The sequence below is a fragment of the Megachile rotundata genome, chromosome 2, assembly GCF_050947335.1.
Source record: "Megachile rotundata isolate GNS110a chromosome 2, iyMegRotu1, whole genome shotgun sequence".
NCBI classification, from domain to species: Eukaryota; Metazoa; Arthropoda; class Insecta; order Hymenoptera; family Megachilidae; genus Megachile; species Megachile rotundata.
Genome location: NC_134984.1, coordinates 12,272,256 through 12,296,025, shown reverse-complemented (window position 1 = coordinate 12,296,025; position 23,770 = coordinate 12,272,256). Strand labels below are relative to the sequence as shown.

At 36.6% G+C, this 23,770-nt stretch overlaps 1 protein-coding gene across 2 annotated transcripts in view; it reads right to left on the bottom strand.

Moving 5' to 3' along the window:
- Cda5 (Chitin deacetylase-like 5) overlaps positions 1 to 23,770 on the bottom strand; it is a 59,228-nt gene that overhangs the window by 1,067 nt on the left and 34,391 nt on the right. Inside the window, exons 2-15 of one of the 2 annotated variants that reach the window (XM_012281276.2) lie at positions 21,340 to 21,514; positions 19,449 to 19,544; positions 16,934 to 17,306; positions 16,028 to 16,083; positions 14,717 to 14,871; positions 14,235 to 14,407; positions 14,106 to 14,155; positions 12,984 to 13,115; positions 10,224 to 10,265; positions 6,886 to 7,079; positions 4,320 to 4,545; positions 675 to 804; positions 298 to 605; positions 31 to 229 (exon numbers count right to left, since the gene is read on the bottom strand). In XM_012281276.2, the coding sequence (XP_012136666.1) occupies positions 31 to 229; positions 298 to 605; positions 675 to 804; positions 4,320 to 4,545; positions 6,886 to 7,079; positions 10,224 to 10,265; positions 12,984 to 13,115; positions 14,106 to 14,155; positions 14,235 to 14,407; positions 14,717 to 14,871; positions 16,028 to 16,083; positions 16,934 to 17,306; positions 19,449 to 19,544; positions 21,340 to 21,514 (2,309 nt within the window). Of the gene's footprint in view, positions 1 to 30; positions 230 to 297; positions 606 to 674; positions 805 to 1,619; positions 1,846 to 4,319; positions 4,546 to 6,885; positions 7,080 to 10,223; positions 10,266 to 12,983; positions 13,116 to 14,105; positions 14,156 to 14,234; positions 14,408 to 14,716; positions 14,872 to 16,027; positions 16,084 to 16,933; positions 17,307 to 19,448; positions 19,545 to 21,339; positions 21,515 to 23,770 lie in introns of both variants that reach the window. The other variant, XM_012281216.2, reaches the window with a different exon arrangement.

Sequence of the window (23,770 nt, the reverse complement as noted above, 5' to 3'; positions counted from 1 at the left end):
ATTTCTTGTTCATCAATGTTGATAGCGTACCTGATAATTACACCCGAAGGGTTCGAAGGTGTGCATCAGAGGCAGCGGCGTAGGATTCCTGACCCACTGAATGGCCTGCCAATTCGTTACTATCCACACGTCGTCCATGGCGACTATAGTGTCTAGGAACGAAATGAAACCCTCCTTGTGGTGAGGTTGAGTGAACCAGGCAGCGTGATAGAAGAGTCCAAATGGTGCTCTAAAAGATTACGTATTAATTTGATTCTACAACTCCAGAAGTTTCATGTCTTGCAATTAAATATGAACCTGTTGGTCGTGTAATGTCTCTCAAAGTTCTTGATCAGCATCTTATAAACGCCATCAGCGGTCGGCGGGTTGCTGCACGCGTCTCCCATAGAGCATCTACCTCCGTTCAAGTCTTGCCACATCACCATAGGAACCTCCCACAAGCCCGGGTAAGACCTGGTTGGACACGGAGGTATCATGCAGTCGTGGAAGAGTTTGTAGTCCAGGGTGTATGGCCAACTGGGTGGTCGGTTCTCGTAGATCGGCATCGAGGAGTCATACGTGAAGTTCGTGTCCCACAGCATTTTGAACATGTTGTTACCTCCGACCTGTTGATTTACACATATAATTCATCAAGGTCTGTAGACCTGGTCCATATGATCTGGAACGAAAATTACCGATAAGAAGGGAGCTCTCATTCCCCTGACATCCTCCAGCTTCACACCTCCATAGGCCGAGAGGATTTCGCGTTGTCCGGCAACTTCTCGCGCCCATTTTCGCTGAGAGAACTGCTCACCGAAACTGTGCCTGTTTCAATCGTTTCTATCACTTGATCGTTCAATTTGTGCGCGAGAAGCAATCGCGAGGTCAGAACGCAATAAACAATCACCGGACTGATTCATGCCTTCCATTAGCGGCTATGTGTGTTCGCAACTCGAGAGAAAATTGCAAGAATCTTCTTCGATCAATCACAATGTTTCATAAGAACAGGTTCCAGCGTGTGGCTTGCGTTCTGACCCGTAATGTGCGAAAAGCACTAATATCTATCTGAATAAGCGGCTTGTGGTCGATTGAATGGCTAATCAAGCTGATATTAGGCGCTAATTGATCGGCGTAATGGCAGAGCGTGAACCGCTATGACCGAACCGACGCGATTGCTCAATGGTAATGGAGTCGTGATTGATGGTCGAGAACAGGTGGCGAAGTATGTAATTAGCTCGATCAATTGCAGAACTCTGTCAAAGGCATTGACTCTACTAACAATTACAGGGCATCTCTGTTAACCCTTTGCAGTCGGTTTCATTTAATTATTGGGTTTGATGGGTTTGATCCTTTTTGTGAAAAGGGGTGGAGGCTAGCATAATCATGTCTAAACCTGAGATGGTTAGTCTAATCAGTATATTCAAGAATTCACTTTTATTTTGTCCGACCTTGATTTTATAAGAATTAAAAGCTTCATATAAATATGGCTAAGTATGAAATAAATAAATGTGTGAATATGTGTAATATGGCTAAGTATGAAATTAGTAGATCAGACGATGAGATAAAGACTGCAAAGGGTTGAATATAATATAAAAGTTGTAAACCTCGAAGTCCATGTTCTCTTTGTCGGATGTACTTACGAAACCGTGTGGGAGGCAATTTCGTGCCCGGCGGCATATAGGTTTTGGACCTGGCTGTAGTCGGTCCACTCGTGAGAGACGTAGAAGGTAGCCGATATGGGACAGCCGTTGGGGTTTTTTCGTCCCTTCTCGAATAGATCAGCGTATAAACCCTTGTTCAGGTCGTTCACGGAATCGTCGAACGTCAGGAGAACGATTTGCGGTATCTCCTCCGGGAGGTAGTCACCTGTTTCAGGACGGAAAGGACCAAAGGACACGTGGACGCGGAGCATGTATTTGTTTCGTCAGGTACGTTTGTACATCAAGATGTGTGGTCGACATGTCCGAAAGGGATTCACAATCGTGTCGTGTCGTGTGTGCGTGCGTGTATGTACGTCGACGAGTGTAGCAGCCGTTAAAGTGTGGTGCGTGATGGGAATGCGAGGGATGAAGTGATGCGAAAGAAGAGCGAGAAAAGAGAAAAGTTAGTACGAAAGTCATTAGTATACGGCACATGTGCAAGGCAGGTGAAACTTGTTTCGCGACCCGTGTCGCACACAGTGGATCATCTTTGAACGTTTCACCGGTCGAGCACCGCAATTTACGTTTTATCGCGATCTTCGACGATCCTCCGATCGATGGTACAAGTGCTAACGGAAGCGATTTGTACCGGAAACGCTAGAAACGTCAATAAGACTGACATCTCGCGGATACCATCGGTATCCTTTCTATCCTTATTGGTTCCCAGGCTCGTAACGGAGAATTTTACTTTTAAATGAGCTCAGCTTTTTCTTGCCGCCATCAAGATACGTTGCTCTAGTTTACGATCTTAGAATAGAAATTGCCTGGCATGTCCTGCACAGCTGGTCGCTCCGGGAGACAACTAACTGAGGGCTACTGTTGGAAACGTGAAAGTTGATCGAAAAATTTGCATCAAAATTGTATCTAGGTTGCTATTTACAAAGCTTATTATTTGTAAAATTATCATTTGAAGATTTTGGTCAATTTTGGGCAGAGTAGGTAAAAAATGACGGCCTGGAGCTGCTGCCCTCTACTTGTGTCCTTTTTACCGTGTCTGGAAGAGGGCGCCTTAAACCTCTTCTTATACTACTGTGCAGCCCTATATGCCAATATTATGTAACACAAAATTATTTCAGCAGAATTACTAGATTGGTAAATATTTTCTTAGGCCATGGATATTAGGATAATTATTAGAGTAACCTGATAACTAGAGCAACATGGCGTGGCAATATATGTATGCTACTGTCCTTTTACTTGATTATGAATACTTCATATTTGTATATGTTTGATTTAAACTATAAACTATAGCGTCTGTGGAACTTAAAAGGATTTTAGAGTTCTATTAAACTTGTATTTTGGAGGATCGTTGAAGTAACAAAGCGTTTTCGAATCCTCAGGTTCTTCTTGAGGATTCACATAGGCGACAGAAAAAATCGTGCGTTAGTCGAAGAGAGGCGCAGGCGATGGCGTTCGATGATCAGAATACAGTAAAGTCTGTCTGTGCTCACTTCTCTGTACAACTCATGTGCCATTATATTTCTAATTATCACCTACAGAAACTTGTCAACGTATCTCTATCAATCGAATAATCTCTCTGATCATCTCTGACATCAGTAAGCTGTGACGACGTTCAAGATGTTTGCAAAAACAAGTATACAATGTACATGTATACTAAACAATTTAGTTGTCATCACTGCAGATATTCATGCATGTAATACAATTCATCTAATACATCAAACTGTGCAAAAATGTAAATGATTCAATTTATGAACTCTATCTGTGTATTAACACTAGAGCTACCAGTGTTGAATGCACACTTCTATATTGAAAATGAAATGAAAAAATAAATAAGCACCAAGGCAACTAACATGTACAATTCTTTATCTCAGCAACATATGACAAATACTTCGACAAAAATACAGTAACAAAATTTTCTAACATAAAGAATGAAACTTGAAGTCAGTCAGACAATCAACATGTATAATTCTTTGTCTCGACACTATATGACAAACATTTCGACAAAAATACAATAACAAAATTTTCTAAAATAAAGAATGAGACTTCAAGTCAGTCAGACAATCAACATGTATAATTCTTTATCTCGACACTATATGACAAACATTTCGACAAAAAATTCAATAACAAAATTTTCTAAAATAAAGAATGAGACTTCAAGTCAGTCAGACAATCAACATGTATAATTCTTTGTCTCGACACTATATGACAAACATTTCGACAAAAATACAATAACAAAATTTTCTAAAATAAAGAATGAGACTTCAAGTCTGTCAGACAATCAACATGTACAATTCTTTGTCTTGACACTAACATATATGACAGACATTTCGACAAAAATAGAACAAAATTTTCTAAAATAAAGAATGAAACTTGAAGTCACTCATTTTGACTAGTTAGTAGTTCTAATGTTAAACACATGTGACGTAAACACATAAACATCCACATTCTCGTTTCAGAAGTTAATCAGAACTTAATCCACTCGATCGTAAGATAACAAGTGCAAAAATCACGGTTTCTATAAACTTGTAATATTATAATTTGTTCTGAAAGTATTAAGCTTTAGAGCTTTAGATTCTAGAGCACATGATACGTGAGCACATAAACAAAGTCTGACCATACTCTTATCGAACGAATAGCGTGTAGATGCACGATGCTCGATTGCTTGCCTCCCCTTCAACTTACGAGATCGTGTGCGATGCCAATTCGTGGCCATCCGCATAAAGGTTTTGCACCTGGCTATAATCGGTCCACTCGTGCGACACATAGAACGTGGCCGTGATCGGACACCCGTTCGGATTCTTACGACCGTTTTCGAACAGATCGCTGTACAACGGTTTGTTTAGATCGTTCACGGCATCGTCGAAAGTGAGCAGCACGATTTGCGGCGTCTGTTCCGCCTGAATTCCACCTGGATACACGACATCAATAATACGGATGTCAAGGTTGCTACTGTACCCGAGAATTTATCTCAAAAGCGGAATCTCGGGGAAAGAAGCGGACTTGAGACTTGCTTGATTAAAATGGGCGAATATGAACCAGTGGCGTAACTAGGACTTGTCGACTAGCACTCTGTCGAAGCAGAGGATGTGATTATGTGGAGAGTTGAAAAATTTGGGAAATGGGGAATTGTGGGGTGGAAATTTTGGGAGGGAAAAATATCGGGGGTTTGAATTAGGGAGTTGGGGAGTTGGATATGTGGATGTTGAGATTTGGAAATTTTGGGAGATGAAACATTGAGGAGTTGGAACTTTAGGAATTTGGGAAATTTGAGAAATTAGAAATTTTAAGGGTTGGAAATTTGAAAAGTTGGAAATTTAGCGAGATGAAACTTTGAGAAGTTGGAACATTGGAAATTTGAAAATTTGGAGTATTAGAAATTTTAAGGGTTGGAAATTTGAAGAATTGAAAATTTGGAAATTTGCGGAGATAGAAATTTGAGAAGATGCAACTTTGAGGGATTGGGACATTTGGAATTTGGAGATTTGGCGTATGAGAAATTTTAAGGGTTGGAAATTTGAAGAGTTGAGAACTGGGGGTTTGGAAATTTGAGAAGTTAGAAATTTGCGAAGGTGGAAATTAGAGGAGATGAAACTACCAGGAGTTGGAACTTTGAGAAGTTGGAACATTGCAAAATTGAAAACTTGCAGTATTAGAAATTTTAAGGGTTGGAAATTTGAAGAGTTGAAAATTTGGAGATTTGGAAATTTGAGAAGTTAGAAATTTGCGAAGGTGGAAATTAGAGGAGATGAAACTACCAGAAGTTAAAACTTTGAGAAGCTGGAACATTGGAAATTTGAAAATTTGCAGTATTAGAAATTTTAAGGGTTGGAAATTTGAAGAGTTGAAAATTAGGAGATTTGGGAATTTGAGGAGAACTTTGAGAGATTAAATATTTGGGGAGTTGGATATTTTAAGATTTGAAACTTTGAGTAATTATGAATATGAGAAGTTGCAATTTTGAGTATTTAGAAATGTAAGGGGTTGATTCTTGGAAGAGTAACTTTAAAGAATTCTGGAGAATAGATATGAAACACACCCTAGTCCCCAGTTACGCCAATGGACACCCGACTCCGACATATTCTTCCGGATGATTTACTCTCGGTATGCAGTTGCACAATCTTCAGACGCCGGGTTTTAATCGCTTACAGTTCGCGAGCGCGCCAAGAATATTATCATCGTGGTCCCGAACCCGTTAAGGTTCGTTAAACGCTTCGATACCGTTCGAATTCAACTCACGCGCAGGGAGCTTTCGATTTCGAGCAACAACGTATGCGAAATGGCGACCGGCTAAGCGGATCTGTTTCACTTTCCAGCGGATTGTACGCACGGCAATGCGTAACGTTAGAACCAGAGAAAGTCACGAGTGGCTACTAAACCGATCGACTAAACTTAACATTCGCGCCACGAACGCTTGCGTCATCTTAGCTCGTGTTTCCGATCGATTTTACCATATCGATATTTTTTCGTGTTTATCTTCATATGTTCCTCCAAATAGCATCGGTTGTTAGAGTTTAATTTTAAGTACTCTTGTATAGGGGAATTTGGAGGAAGGCATTCTTCAAAGTTAGCTCAAATATTTCTGAAGATATAGGTACTCTTTCGTTAATTTTTAAGATGGTCAAAAATTTTAAATAGTACTTTAATTTTAATTTAAGATCATTGTACGATCATGGCATTGTTTGCTAAATTTTTAATATCCTTACTCAAGGAAATTTGTGGAAAAGTTACTTGTGAAAATTAGCTCAAACGTTTCTGGAGCCATAAGTACACTTTCATAAATTTTTTAAGTGGTCAAAAATTTGAAGTCATATTTTAATTTCAGTTTAAGGTCACCATAGGATCTCTCAGGAAATTGTGCACAATTAACCCCTTGCCGTACAATTTCTTTGTCAAATCTGTTCATAGCTATAATATTATAACAAACAAGGAAAATTAAAATGTTACGAGTATTCAATGATCTTTACGTAAATTATGATTAGATCTAGTTGAAGAATATTCAAATTCAACTTCAAGTTGCAAAGTATTCAAGCTCAACTTCAAGTCAAAGAATATTCAAAATTTGAGTGAAGTCACATTTGACTTGTGAGTGTATCACACATGACGCACATGTGACGCACACGCGACGCACATGGTTGCATTGAAGTACAAGTTTTGTATCCACCGATTAATGCCATTTAGAGGAACAAGTTCTCACAATTTTTAATCAATCAATTAAATAGAAAATCTTAAAAAAAAATAATTATCCTACCTGGGATGTCTGAACCACCGCAGCTGCAATCCGGAAGCAAGCACACGTCCCTGCGACATTTGGCGGCCGGCTTATCAACCTGCGGTGTCGGATAAATCGGTGCTGGCCTCGTCGGCGGAAACCTGTAGATGTCCACAAACTCTTGAGCCTTCGAGACAATTTCGGTGGAGGGTTTCAAGGTTGGCCTCGACCGCCTGAAAACCAATAATGCAATTAACTTTAGAGGAACCCTTGCGTTCCACTAGTTGGAATCCTTTGTCTATCATATGGAGTTATTAATATATTGCAAAGTGAGGTATTCAGCAAATTATAAGTTGGACAAATTGAGTAATAAAGTTTACGACGCAGCCACGTTCGTTCACCTCGGAGGACAATGAGACACAGTGGCTCTCGAGGTTTACGATCCACCGCATCGGATATCCGCTTTCAACGCACGGTTCGATGGCACCTATCTTTGTTCTTTACTTCGATAGAACTTCCGTGTTAATTGTTAATTAACGGCTATTGCACGCCGGTAATTTGATGGGAACATAGCTAGCGATGCTGTCTTTGTTGTTCACGATATTTTTATTATTTACGGTATCTATTTATAACTTAGAGTGGAATTTTCTGTGTGCAAGAAAATGGGACCAATTGATGTCTTTGCACGTATAATTAGTTTAATTATTGTGTTAACTTGATAACAGAGAAAAAATTGTAGAAATAAAAATGGAAACTTGTTCTTGTCTGAAGGAAGTCTACATTCGATACTTTGTTTTTATTCATTTACCGTTAGTCTAAATGTTACGTGGCTTTTGTTACTCGTTTACCTACTTACAACTTGCTGGAAGATTTGAATGTTGAAGAAGAGAAGATACCGGTTCAATTGGTATATTTACATGCGTAATTAGGTTATTGTATAATTAGCAGAGATAAAGTTGCAAGAACTTGTCCTCGTTTGAAGGAAACGTTGAATTCTAAATGTCATATCATCTGATACTTTTCCCGTTATTCTTACTGATGTATCTCTTTCGTTTCTTTGGTAGTTGTTCTGTTTTATGGTATCTAACTTGCTGGAAGATTGAGATGTTGAAGAAGAAACGATACCGGTTCGATATATTTACTGTATAATTAGTTTGATTGTAACTGCAAGAATTCTTGTGACTACAAGAATGTTGAAAAGAGACATATCCAATACCTGAATCCCCAAATCCCTCAATACTTAAATTTCTATAATACATTATTGATATCTAAATTGATATCAAGTACCTAAATCCCTAAATTCTAAAATTTCCAAATTCCAAGATTTCCAAATCCCAAAGTTCCCAAATCCTAAAATTTCCAAATCCCAAAATTCCCAAATTCCAAAATTCCCAAATTCCAAAATTTCCATATTCCAAAATTCCCAAATCCTAAAATTTCCAAATCTCAAAATTCCCAAATTCCAAAATTTCCAAATTTCCAAATTTCCAAATTCCAAAATTCCCAAATTCTCAAATTTCCAAATTCCAAAATTTCCAAATTCCAAAATTTCCAAATTCCAAAATTCCCAAATTCCCAAATTTCCAAATTTCCAAATTTCCAAATTCCAAAATTTCCAAATTCCAAAATTTCCAAATTTCCAAATTCCAAAATTTCCAAATTCCAAAATTTCCAAGTTCCAAAATTTCCAAATTCCAAAATTTCCAAATTCCAAAATTTCCAAATTCCAAAATTTCCAAATTCCAAAATTTCCAAATTCCAAAATTTCCAAATTCCAAAATTCCAAAATTCCCAAATTCCCAAATTCCCAAATTCCAAAATTCCCAAATTCCAAAATTTCCAAATTCCAAAATTCCCAAATTCCCAAATTCCCAAATTTCCAAATTCCAAGATTGCCAAATTCCAAAATTTCCAATACCTAGATCCCCAAATACCTAAATTCCCAAATTTCTACATTCCCACTACCTAAATCTCCAAATTCCAAAATTCCAAAATTCCAAAATTCCTAAATCCCCAAATTCCCACATTCCTAAATACCTCCACCCCAATTCCTTAACCTCAATCCTCGACCTTCTCCTCCTCAATAGAAAGTCTACATAGAATCCCAAACACAACACCATCCACCAATCACAAATACCCCATTTTTATCAATATTTCCATCACTCTTAATGGTGCCAACATTTCTTTCCCGTTTCGCTACCTTTCCTCGCCGCTTTCATACGCTGTCATTACAGCGTTGAACGATGATAGCGCATAATGAAGGGTCTCGGTAATCTCCCCTCGATTAATAGGAAAATTATACAGTAACGTCTTTAGACATCCAATCGTATGCAAATAGATCAATGGAACCGTTCTACTTTCTAACGGGACTCGTTCGACAAAACAACTCGTACTGATTAAAGTGCAATCTCTGTGACAATTTCGATTTACACTACAACTACCAACATTTTATGCACATTTACTTTCAAGTTGAAAATAAAGTAGAATAGTAGGTAAATAAAGAATGAAACATATACTAACATATAGTAATACATATTCTGATAGTAGTAGTACATATTCTGATAAAAATGAAAACACACATTTTGATAAAAGCATCTTAACCCTTTGCACTCGAGAGGTGAGTCTCAGTCGCCATTTTATTTAATACAACAATTTGAAAGAAGCATTTTTTAACTGATTCTTTAATATGACACGTGTGATGTATAAACATAGTGAAACAAAGAATAATGGAAATTATTAGTAGAAAAATAATAACCTCAAAAGAATTCATTTAACTTTTTAACTAAGTTTTAAAGTTGCTGTTTGTAGAGAGTCAAATTATCTACGAGTGCAAACGGTTAATAAATTTTGTGGTATAGTTTAGGAACTGCTAAACCAGTCATTTTGACTGGTTAAGTAGTAATGGTGTTAAACGAAATACAGTATTGCCTCGAAATAAGCAACCAGGGACTAGCTTATTTCGAAGGTAGGCTATTCAGCTTGCTTTTGGTTTTTGAATCACTATGTGTTACAGTGAGAAAATAATATATAAGTTCTGTCTACTTTTCAATAAATTTTTCAGTCAACCGTAAAAATTATTAATTTTGAGATCCCTCACTCGGAGGTCGACTTCAATCAAAGAAGTGGGATTCGAACTTCTTAAAATGGCCGACTTCGATGAAAGAAGAGGGATCCAAACTTCTTAAAATGGCCGATTTCGATCAAAGAAGTGGGATCCGAACTTCTTAAAATGGCCGACTTCAATCAAAGAATCAAATAGAAATTTGCTAATTTTGAAGCTCGGAACTGTTACTTGTTTCAAGGCAATATTGTATGATTTATACTTTATACGATTTCGTGGCGAATTTTAATGAATCAAAGAAAGGTGGCGAACTTACGGTGGTGCAGTGCCACGGTGAATCTGTTGCGGACGTCCTCGGCTGCAAAAGAAACGCAAAACAATTGAAGGAAAAACAGAAAAAAGCGAAGGAGGAAAATGTTAAACGGAGCTGGAGAAAGCGAACGTTTCACGGAATACGGAGAGCAGCGAAATCGGGTCTTGGTCGATGGACACGCTTGCAAGGCCATTTGCTCTTTCGACGCGGAAACTGAGAGGTCGACAAACAAAGAGGATGAAGATCAGAGATGTCAGCTGGAAAGCTATCTCTTGAAGATTGTGCGGAGTTCATGGGTCAAGGACCTTTGAACGTCCTTTATGTAATGTGTCTTATGAATAGGATGGGTTCAATGTTCTTTTAGAGTGAAGATGGGAAGAATGGTCTCATGAAAGAAATGGCTTGATGACATTAAATATATAAATATATAAGTTAGATAATTAAATACAGTAACTATTAATAATGATAGCAAATGTTTGTAAAATTATAAATATATAAGTTGAATAATTAAATGCAGTAACTAATAGCAAATGTTTGTAAAAGTCAAATAAGGTATTAATTTTGGGTAGCAAGAATTAGTATGAATAAATTGGAATAGTTAGGTTAGTATATCTGGGGTAACTGTATTAGGTTAAGAATGAAAAATATTCAAATTTCTGAATGTTTGTAAAAGTGAAATAAGGTATTAATTTTGAGTAACAAGAATTAATATAAATAAGTTAAAATTGTTGCTACATTTTCTACAACAGTATTAAATAATAAAAATAGAAGATAATCAAATCTTTGAATATTTGCAAAAATAAAATAAAGTATTAGTGGAGGTAGCAAGAATTAATATATAAATAAGTTGAAATGGTTACTACCCCTTCTGCAACAGCATTAAATAATAAAAATATAAAATAATCGAATCTTCAAATCTTTACAAGATTAAAATAAAGTAGTAGTTGAGGTAGCAAGAATTATTATGAATAAATTAAAATAGTTACTACATCTTCTGCAACAGCATTAAATAATAAAAATAGAAAATAATGAAATCTTAGAATATTTTCAAAAGTAAAATAAAGTCTTAGTTAAAGTAGCAAGATTTAATGTCCATAAGTTGAAATAGCTACTATATCTTCTGTAACAGCATTAGATGACGATAAAAATAAACGATTTTCAAGCCTTGTTAATTAGTGATTAACTCAGCTCAAGTTATCTAAGAATCAAACAAGACATTCAAGAAAAATTCAAGATTTCCAATAAGTTTTACCATAAAATTGCAAGGAATGATAATAAATAGTATAATCGCGACTCTCTTGTAATGAAGGTTTACGACGTGGCTTTTGAACTTAGGTAGCAAATGTTTGGTACAATCTTTAAATGTCACGCGACAGGGAACGCGTTAATCTTCTCCGCGAACATCGAGACGAGCAACAGCGTAACGATTTTCAATTGCAGACGTGAAACCTGGTCCACAGCTGACCGAACAGCTGCTTTTCTACAAGGTGTCATTACTAATTTATCACTAGATGCGCTCGCTTGCTTGCATTTCTAATAAACCACAACATTTCACTTTCCTACGTTTCATTATTGTAATGTCCATTTACTTTCGGAGTAATTCATTTTTTAGTTATGGGATATTGAATATTTGGAGGACTTTTTAAATAGTTGGATTATTGAATAGCTAAATTTTTATATTTTTTTAGATTCAAATATGCAGATTCTAAAATTATTAGGTTTTCCAGAGATGTAGATTTTAAGATTACTAAATTTATAAATCCTTAAATTTTCAAATTTCCAAATTTCCAAATTTCCAAATTTCTAAATTCCCAATTCCCTTATTTCCAATTCCCTTATTTCCAAAATTTCATAATTCCCAAATACCCGAATTCCAAAATTCCCAAGTCCCAAAATTCCCGAATCCCAATATTCCCGAATCCCAAAATTCCCGAATCCCAAAATTCCCGAATCCCAAAATTCCCGAATCCCAAAATTCCCGAATCCCAAAATTCTTAAGTCCCAAAATTCCCAAATCCCAAAATTCCCAAATCCCAAAATTCTCAAATCTCAAAATTCCCAAATCCCAAAATTCCCGAATCCCCAAATTCCCAAATCTCAAAATTCCCGAATTCCAAAATTCTTAAGTCTTAAAATTCCCAAATCCCAAAATTCCCGAATCCCCAAATTCCCAAATCTTAAAATTCCCAAATCCCAAAATTCCCAAATCTCAAAATTTCCCTAAAATTCCTCAAATTCCCAAAGTTCCCAAAATTCCACAAATTTCTAAAATACCTGAAATTCTCCAAATTCCTAAAATTCCCCAAATTCTCAAAATCCCCCAATTTCCCCAAATTCCCCAAATTCCCCAAATTCCCCAAATTCCCGAAATTCACAAAATTCTCCAAATTTCAAAATAATCCCCAAAAATCCCCGAATCACCAAATCCACAAATTTTCAAATTCTCCCAAATATCTTAAAATCAAGTTTTCTATTAATAACTTCAACGTCTAAAAGTAGCAACAGTGACAAATGAAAAGAGACACTCTATAGAGACGCGTGCCGCAGATAGAAGGGGAATTCATGCGTTTGAACGCGTTCGAAGAAAGCGTGAAATAAAGTCGCATTCCCTGTCCGTACAAATCGATCCGCTCGAATAATATCGATCAAAGCACGGTAGCCGCGTGGCGATCCTTCGCGACTCCGTTTCTTGGCTAGTTGGTTGCGTAATTTGAAAAAACTGACCGACGACAATCACCGCTGTCGCGTATGTGGATACTGTACCTGGGTGCATTGACCGTGTAAGACCTGCTGGTGGTGATCGGAGTCTGAGTGGTCGTCGTCAACGGTATAAACGTGTCCACGATGGCGTTTGGTGTCGTCACGTGGACCACAGGGTGGCTGAGAACGTTCGGTCTATGAACACGTTATTTATCAAATTACAGTATGATTCGATTTCCTGTAATTTCTAAATTCCTGATTTTTCTAATCGTCGAATTTTCATTATCTTGTGTGTAAACTTGCAAAATTCTAGGTTTCTATTTTCAATGGGTAAAATAATCCCAACTGCCCCTTATATACAACTTGTTATACTTTAGCAAATTATGGTAAGGTTAAATGCAATTTTCTGCAACCCCTATCTCTAAATTCCTGATTTTTCTAATCGTCGAATTTTCATTATTTTGTATGTAGACTTGCAAAATTCTAGGTTTCTATTTTCAACGCGTAAAATAATCCCAACTTCTCCTTATATAAAGCTTGTTATACTTTATCAAATTATAGTAAGGTTAAATGCAATTTTCTGCAACCCCAATCTCTAAATTCCTGATTTTTCTAATCGTCGAATTTTCATTATCTTGTGTGTAGACTTGCAAAATTCTGGATTTCTATTTTCAACGTGTAAAATAATCCCAACTTCTCCTTATACAAAGCTTGTTATACTTTATCAAATTATAGTATGGTTAAATGTAATTTTCTGCACCCCTGAAGTTCCTGAATTCTCCAATTATCAAATTCTACCTGTATTATTTTTATCATTTTGCACTCTCACAGACTTTTAAAAATTGCAGAACTCCATATTTCTATAAACTAATCTCAATAAAATAAATAATCAAAAACAAGCTTGTAATTAATACATTTGTGTCTAGGATCTTGAACTTGTTACATGATTTCATCAGGTCGACAACCGTTTAATATAAACAGTATGAAATTTCATGAAGCTATAATTAATATCGAGTCTTCTCGGAAACGTAACGTACAAGAATAGTTAAAAGAGCGATCGATGAAAGCCCGAGGCGATGATTGGAACGATTACAGCGGCAATTTTCTTGTCGCTTTACGGTCGAGGAGACAACGAAGGTCTCTTTCTCCTCTCGGAGCATCCGTTTGGATAAAAGAATATCTCACCTGTACGACTGTCCATCGTTAATGCGGAACTTGTTCTTGTTGAGCTGAGCCTGTGTTCGATAGAACAGAAAAATGGATATTGATAGTGTTCGTTAAAAATTGGCATCTTCGGTGAAACTTTCGTTCTACCTGATTCTCGTAGATATCATAGTCCTGCACCGTGACGTCCTGATTCAGATTGTACTTATCCGCCTCGTTCACCGCGACCTTCTTCGGCTTTTGATACTGCTTCGTGTTCACGTCGCTGATCTTGACGCTCGATTGAACGGGCACCGATTGGTTCACGGTGTACTGATTGTAATCTAACCGGGGAATCGCGGCAAATCGATTACTCGATCCTGATGAGCACTTTGATCACCGCACGTTTCGAATCTTTTACTATTCTACGTTCTTTGCTATAAAAGTTTTTTGCCGCAAGATTTATACGAGAGGTTCGATTAATGGAAGATGACTAATTGCCAATGTGTAATTGACATCAGATAAGCGTGGAATAATGACGTAAGAACGCAGAACACGTGACTGCGGCCATCAAAGGCTGAATCTTCCTTAGCGACTATCGTGAAGTCTTTTAGAGAAGGCTTTATGGGGCAATAAGTTAATAAGTTACTTACCATCGTCTTTGTAAATGGACACGTCGTCGTCGTAGATCGTGTAATATGGGTAACTCTGGTCGGGATCGTTGTAATAGGACTTTGAGATCACCGGAGCGGCGGTGGATGCCAGGATCTTGGCTACTCGAGGTGACTCGGAGGATGGTACTTGCGTCCTGTTTCATAGAATACTCGTAATCGCGCTAATAACCGATTCAAGGATATTGCCTTATGTACTCAAATCTTGTGACATGTGTGTGTGATGTAACTTTTCGACATATGTGTATACTCAAACTTTTAGACATATGTGTATGTTCAATCTTTTTGGCATATGTGTGTGTTCAAACTTTTTGGCATATGTGTGTGTTCAAACTTTTTGGCATATGTGTGTGTTTAAACTTTTTGACGTATGTGTATGTTCAAACTTTTTGATGTATGTGCATATACAATCTTTTTGACATATGTGTATATTCAAACTTTTTGACATATGTGTATGCTTAAACATTTTGATGTATGTGTATGTTCAAACTTTTCGATGTATGTGTATACTCAAACTTTTTGACATATGTGTAAGTTCAAATTTTGTTACATATGTGTATACTCAATCTTTTTGATGCATGTGTATATTCAATCTTTTTGATGTATGTGTATGTTCAAACTTGTTGATGTATGTGTATACTCAATTTTTTTGACATATGTATATGCTCAAATTTTTTGACATATGTGTACACCCAAACTTTTTGACATATGTGTATCCTTAATGAACTAATGGCTGCGACTAAAGAAATTACTTTCCCTTCTTTGTAGATTATTAATAATCCTAAAATTTGTTTATTTATTTAACATTAATTAAATCGTTTTCTCTTTGTAAGTCTATAAAAATCATCCCTGAAAAGGTCAAATATCTAACTCCCTGTAACAACGTTTAACATTTAAAGTATTTTAAATTCATCGTTCTTCAAAAAGTGTAATATACTATGTGACTACATTATGTATATAAAGTTAACAAAGTGCTTTTCCGAAGATATTAACTTCTGAAGACTAAACTTCTAAAAGTGAAGCTAACATAATAAGAAGCACATTAACACCGTGCAAAACGATTTCACTTCGCAATTTTGTTTTCGCTAAAAAATGCTAACAAGGATCAATTAAGGATTTTCACAGATGATTCAGGTGATTGAACGCATGCGAAAATGATGATTTAACGCGTTTAACGTTACGTAAATGCGAAACAGTCATCCTAGCGAATTAAAGAGGTCCAAAAGCGAAAGAGAAATCGAAGAAAAAGTTCGGTGGTAGGATAGGTCTGATTTCGAAGTTGATTTTACGTACCTGTAATGGGCTTCCGTTTGGGCACGCGTGCTGACCAAGCTCTCCTTCTCTCTCTCCTGTAACCGATATTGGATTAATTAATTTATATAATGATTGAGTTTAATAGATTCTAATTATGCAATCAAACAGAACATACTGCATGAAAATATATTTAAAATTTGAAGCCACATTTGTATTAAATTATGAAACTACTTAAATATTGTGCAGAAATAATTATTTGAAGAAATATTACTGTTTGAAGTTTGAAATGCATGAATAAAAAAGTATCTAAAATTTATTTTAAATAATCAACGTAAAAGAAGGTACTTAAAATTAATTTTAAATTATCAATGTGAAGAAATGATATCTAAAGACATGTTGCTGTTTGAAATTTTAATAAACATAGGTAGAAAAGTATCCACAATTAATTTTAAATAATCGACATAAAAGAATGGTATTTAAAATTAATTTTAAGTTATCAATGTAGAAAATAATATTAAAAAATAATACTACTGTTTAAAATTTTAAAAACACTACATAGAAAAGTATCTAAAATTAGTTTTAAATTGTCACTATAAAAATAATAATACATAAAGAAATATTGCTATCTAAAATATTAAAAAAGCACATACAATAAAGTATCTAAAATTAATTTTAAATTATCAACGTCAAAAAGAGTTACTCCATCTTAATTAATATATAAATAAATATTGCTGTTTGAAATATTAAAAAAGCACAAACAATAAAGTATCTAAAATTAATTTTAAGTTACCAATATAAAAACGAGCTACTCCATATTAGTTAATTTTGTTGCTCAAAATCCACCTATTTAAAAAAATTAATAAAACAACAAGACAAAAAAATATTTAATACCATTAATTTACTACCAAGTATGTATCAAAGAAACTCCCACAATTAAAAGCTCACCGAAATCACGTTTCTACGAAGGCCATCCCTGTCCCGCTGCACTTGACCAATGGTAGATGGTTGACCCCTATAAACACGTTGCTGTCTATCACTTTCGATTTCCGTCGCAGGCTCATATTCGTCTTCGTGATAATTTCTAGCCTGCTGTCTCTGTCGAATAGGTTTCTCCGTAATCTGTGGCACAGGAATCTGAGTAGTCGTCGCTATCGGTTGTCTCTGAATAGGACGTTGCTGCTGTTGTTGCTCGCGTCTCTGCTGCTGCTGCTGTTCTCGTTGCAGTTGATGCTGTTCGCGCTGCAATTGCTGCTGCTGTTGCTCACGTATGGGTTGCGATCGTTGCTGTTGCTCTTGCAGGGTCTCTATCTTTGCTGACCTGGGCAATTTCACGATTGCAATACATTAATTGCGGGTTTCCGCGTGTTATGGGTCGTTTCGTCGACCTTTTCAAACCCATGGGTTTCGCAAGCTGTTGCGGCTTTCTGGGATTCGGTGTGTTATTTCGATGTCTTAATTGGGTGGGTCGAGAATTTTTCAATCTTGCGGATTTCCAAATACGTTGATACGAAAATTTGAAATCAGGATCATGATATATGTGTATGACAGATATGTACATGTGTAGGTATAACACATGTAGGTACAACGCATGTAGATATAACACATGTAGGTACAACACATGTAGGTATAACACATGTAGGTACAACGCATGTAGATATAACACATGTAGGTACAACACATGTAGGTACAACACATGTAGGTACAACACATGTAGATATAACACATGTAGGTACAACACATGTATGTATAACACATGTAGATATAACACATGTAGGTACAACACATGTAGGTATAACACATGTAGGTACAACACATGTAGGTATAACACATGTAGGTACAACACATGTAGGTACAACACATGTAGGTACAACACATGTAGGTATAACACATGTAGATATAACACATATATTGTATACATACGTATGTGTAACATATGCACGTGTAACATAAGTATGTGTAACACATGTACACATAACACATAAATGTATACATACGTATGTGTAACATATGCACGTGTAACATAAGTATGTGTAACACATGTATGTATAACACATATACATCTTCATATGTATGCATCACACATGTATGTATACCACACATACGTAAGACCTCATGTACCAATAAATTCATTTAACCTCAAATATATCAAATACCAAAGTGAACAAAAACATAACAAAATTTGAAAAATTCTTCAAACCTTCCAGAATTTTTACGCAGACCCTTACATAACAGTAATTAATCGAACCCGGAAGGCATACTTCGTTTATTTGAATAAAACAAGACCGTATCGTTTTTGGAAGCCGGATCAGATCGAGAGGACGAATTCGTTGACAGACACGATCGATCTCGCGGTAAACTAGTTCCGTGAAAACACGTTGCCGGTAATGGCAAGGACATCGTACAAGACGTTAAGGAACCGATGTTGAGAAACAACTTCTTTCCCCCGATTATGTTCGCGTACAATACGTTAATGAGCGACCAGCAACGACCGTTCGTTGCTTAACTTCTTACACAAGGGAGCAGCTGCTGAATATAACTCGAAAGAAATGAAAGAGAGAGTGGGAGAGTGGATTCAATCGTAGGCTACGTTATACAACAAATTCGCCGCGTTTCCGTTTAATCCTTTCGGATAGACGCTTGGAGAACGGGCAATTAACTGGACCACCTTGATGGACCATTTCGTTATTTTTCTTTGTGGAGTGGGTCGAATTTAACGATTACTCACACGAGACAGGCAAATTGAAAGAGTTCTTGAAATACGGCCTTCGAGTTTCTGTTACAATTTTAATTTTTTATGCGAGACATTTGTAATACTGTCAGAAGAAAATTTTATAGTAAACATTGCAAGTTTATAAACATGTTTTGTAGCAAAAATTACAAGCATGTTTACAAGAAAATTTTGCAGCAAAAATTGCAAGAATGTTAACAAAAAAATTTTGTAGCAAAAATTACTAGCATAAAACAATTTTACAATTGCAGTAACAATATAGTAACCACTGCAAGAATTTTTACAAGAGAATTTTACAGTAAAAATTGCAAGTATGTTCACAAGAAAATATTGCAGCAAAAGTTGCAAGAATGTTTACAACAAAATTTTATAGCAAAAATTACATGCACAAGACAATTTTACAATTGCAGTAACAATATAATAACCACTGCAAGAATATTTAGAACAAAATTTTACAGTAAAAATTGCAAGTATGTTCACAAGAAAATTTTAAAGTAAAAATTATAAGTTTAAAAGTAAACTTCAGGCTCTAAGTCCTTTCAAGATATTCCAAACCCTATTCCTGGAACTTTCATAATAATTTTCTTTATAATATCCTTTGATTCTCTGTTCGACTAAATTTGTAAATGTTATGTCTGTAAAAATTGAAAATCTTCAACTTGCTACATACACTATGTTCGTAAATGCCTACACTGTACAGCAAATTGCTTACGAATGACACGTAACACTCACCTTTCCAGCAGCGGATCTTCTTCGTTTTCCTTACCGGGAGATCCACCTTCGGCACAGCCCACATTACGTGGCCAATCGCACGTCTGCAACTCATGACTGCCAAGAAGAAAACGGGTCTCATAATATTTGTATTTATTGCCGATATCGTCGTGATTACATCGGAGATGCCGTAATCAAGCGATATGATACCTTAGCAAAATCCAGATCGTTTCGAGTAACGGTCCGATTCGTTAGAAGGATTAGATTCGTTATGGAACGATTTTCAAAGAGCAATTTACTGGGATTGGAAAATTGGGTGTTTGGAATTCAGAATCGTGTTTCAGGTAAGTTCACGAGCGTCCTTAATTGGACACTCGGTGTTACCGGTCATCGAGGGCCGGTTTTACAACGAACTCGTTTGTACGCACTGTCGTGCACAGAGAGAGAAAGAGAGAGAGGTGTGGCAGGTATTTTTTTCTCCAGGGTTACACGAGCACGGCTACGACCCCCTTTTACCTCGTTAATCCAGATCGAAAGTGTAGCAGTATCGTAATCGCGCGTTACGACGCCCCCGACACCTAAATCCGCCAGATATTTCTGCAACGTTTCAAGGTTTCGGAATCGTCAGTGATAAAAGCGATCTGAAAAGGCTTTTGATCTTCTCGTAAATTACGCTGTAAACTTCGAATTCTATCCTGTTCGCCCACTGTGAACGCATTGTTAGGGTTTTTGACTTTTTTAGTGCTTCAATAGGGAAACAGGTTTCTGCAAAATCGAGACTTGTTTGAAATTCCATGGCGATACAGGATGTCCTTTTTTTCTGATCGCTAAAAATAAATTCAAGTTTCATTCCATAAATCTTACGAAATTTTTTACATTATTCCGCATAAAATTCGCGACACCAAAATGGCGTTTATGTTTTATTCGACACAGTGTCTCATAAAAGTTGCAACGGTTTAGCAGGAATATGCGAGGGAACAAGAAATAGAAATCTCCGTGGAATCTTGTAATTTGCCCCGCGAACACTGGAGAATACATCCATTATGGCTGTCTATATCTGGACGACAATACCCTGCCGCGATTTCGCTTTTGATTAGACGCCTTGTATTATTCGCTCGCGTTTCAATTCAACGTGCTACTAATTTCCGTCCATATTTGTCGAACGGGTTTGAGAGAATTTACGGTTCGCTTTGTACTTTGCACGTGCACCTGTCCTTTTCGATCAATTATCTACGTTTCGCGACAGCAATTATGATTACGAAAAGATCGCTTTGATCATCCAACTATTTGTGCTGGTCGATACATTAGAATTCCAACCCTTTTTGAAACGTTGCTCAAATTATCTTTAAGAGTTTCATAGATGTAGTTTAATATTTTGGGGGATTTTTAGGACTGTAAATTAATTTTATTATTTACTTTTTTTGAGGTAAGAAAGGTAAGATTTTTCGGAATTTTGGGAAGGAATTTTTTATGATATCTTGTTAGACGATTATTGATCGAAAAACCATGTATACATATAGAAGAAAATCCAGAAGAGTAAGGGTAGGAATTTTTGGGGAGGAATTTTTCATAAAAGAAAATCCAGAAGTGTAAGGGTAGGAATTTTTGGGGAGGAATTTTTCATAGAAGAAGATCCAGAAGACTGAGGGTGGGAATTTTTGGGGAGGAATTTTTCATGATATCTTGTTACATGATGGTCATTGAAACACCATGTATATATTACAGTAAAAGATCCAGAAGAAGAGTAAGAATTTTTGAGGAGGAATTTTTTATAATATCTTGTTATATGATAATTGGAACACCATGTAGACAGAACTCGTCAAGTTTCCATTTGATCAACTGATACGAAAAGCAAGAATTGTGTAGATGGTTAGGTCCAAGAGAAAATCACCGACACAATTGCGATTGTTACCTGTACATCAATCCTCCTGTGCAAGACTCGAGAAGAGCACCTCCGAATACGCAGACATAATATTGAGTGCAATCACGCGGATGAGGGTAGTAACCGAACTCTTCGGGGCACTCGAACTCCAAGGCCGCCTCGTTTCTACTCGCCCTGGCGCTTCTGGGGATGTTCCTTTGGCATCCTGCAAGCAAAAATATTTCTTTTAATTCCAAATACTTTATAGAAATAACTTTTGATATAAAAAACATTAATATTACAATATTGTAATATTGAAACAATAAAATGCGTAAAATGCACAACCTTAATATTGCAATATTTTAATATTGAAACAATAAAATGCGTAAAATCCACAACCTTAATATTATAATATTTTAATACTGAAACAACAAAATGCGTAAAAATAAAAATAAGGATAAAAAAACATTTTGCAGGTCTGACATTCTAAATGAAAATAAAATCTCGCAGTCTCACGATCCACATCGTGCTTTGTATCAGCACTATCGCGACAGTGAAAACGTTAATAGGTAAAACAAACAAAACAGAGAGTATGTGAGAGCTCACTGCACGGTGAATTATCGTACATGCTCATATCGTCGCGTGCTGGAACGCGAACGGTACACGAAACGGCAGATTATGCAATCGAGTGTACATAACCGGATTTTTGGCCGACCTTGCTGTACGTAGTCATCGAGTCGAGACACTGAAACAGTTGGTAAGAAAAAAGGCGCCTCGAGACGAGGCGAAAGGAGGAAACGAGATACCGGCGACAAATTTTCGTAATCGACCATCCCCTCCATTTTGTCTGCTCCCGTTTCGTGTTTTGATCTTCGCTTTCGGATTTTGTCGGTAAAATCAAAAAATCTGATCGTTCATATACTGTATGAGACGTTTGTTACCGCTTCGTTACCTAAATAATATTCTATCGTTGAAAATGGTCTCTCTGCTATTGTCTCGGTGGATTCGATTATCCCACCTTAAGGTTTTCTGGCACAATTTCATCGTGGGACCGCGGCACCGCTGGAACGACGAATTGATTTGTTGGAAACGTGACTTACGCCATTCCTCTTGTACTTTCGACGTGAGAATACGTGTGTCTACGGAATAACGTTCAATCCTGGCTTCTTGTATGTAAATTTTTCTCTTATGTTACCGTTCGTGTAACGGTGCTGTTTCTAGTTGAATCCCCAAAAAAATTCGACACGTGCGTTACGTGCGTATGAGTTATAAGTACAGGGTGATTCACAAAGAATGTTCAGAAGAGCATTACACTGTTACTGTTGCAGTTTCTCAATAATAAAATCAGTACAAACTTTTCTGATAGCCTAACATAAGTATTGTGTTCCAGGACACAAGATGAATTTCAAAAATTCAGAGATGTTTATTTGCCATATATAGTTTTATTGTCAAACATTTATTGTAAAATGTAACACGAGAATTATATCTTTTGCTTTAACCAATTGTAGCTGCATCTTTAATGTTCTTACAAGTATCCTTTAACTTAACCTTTTAACGTTCTCCATTTTGTGTTTTTTTCATTAATAATTAAAAGCACCTTCAAACTCCATTTTCGCAAAGGAAAAAGCTTAAAATCTCCTCAGCTACCACCCTTCTCCAAAAGTTACACTAATTGTGAAACACCCAGTATATTTATCTATAAACTGCACAACTGCACTTATCTATAATCTCCTCAATTGTCAGTGCGGCACTCGTGTTTTTATCGTGACATTCGTATCGATTAACTGTCTATAAATTTCTTGGGAGTAAATTTCAGGGACACGGGGGAAGATAATGTCGCGGTACAAACTCTTCCTGGCGACAATGAAAGTACAGAGTCGAAGGTCGTCGAGAAAAATCGAAATCGAGGAAAGGCGAGGTCTCGAGCGGGATCACGGTCGACCTTGGGCGAATATGGTTCACGAGGAACGAGAAAAACGAGCATTTGGACGAACACATCCTGGTACCGTTCTCTTGGCCGACCTTCCATGGCGACCTTGCCACCGCAGGGTCGACGTACCCACCTTACGATCCTAAAATTCTTTTCTCCTGATTCTCTCGAATTGCTTCTGTTGCAACGGGGACTCCCTGTAGTGCAAATTGGGTAATCAATAAAATTTTCTGAGAAACACCTTTCAAACTAGCTTAGCCTAATATTCATCCATCTTGTAAGATGTTGCGCTTATAAGAAAACATGCCTTTCATTCGTATCGGAGATTGCCTCTTTATGCGATGTATATACGCGATTTTATAGGTTACTGCGATGATTTTCTTCAAAGGTAAGTATTGACCTTTTGTAATGAACAATAAATTCATTGTAAGTTGAGATGAATACCGCATACTTTTTACTAGATTGCTCATCAGTTACAAAAAGCTTGCATTCACACGGTGCAATTGTGTTTTCAAAATGTAACTGTATTTCCTGTGATTAATAAAGGTCAGT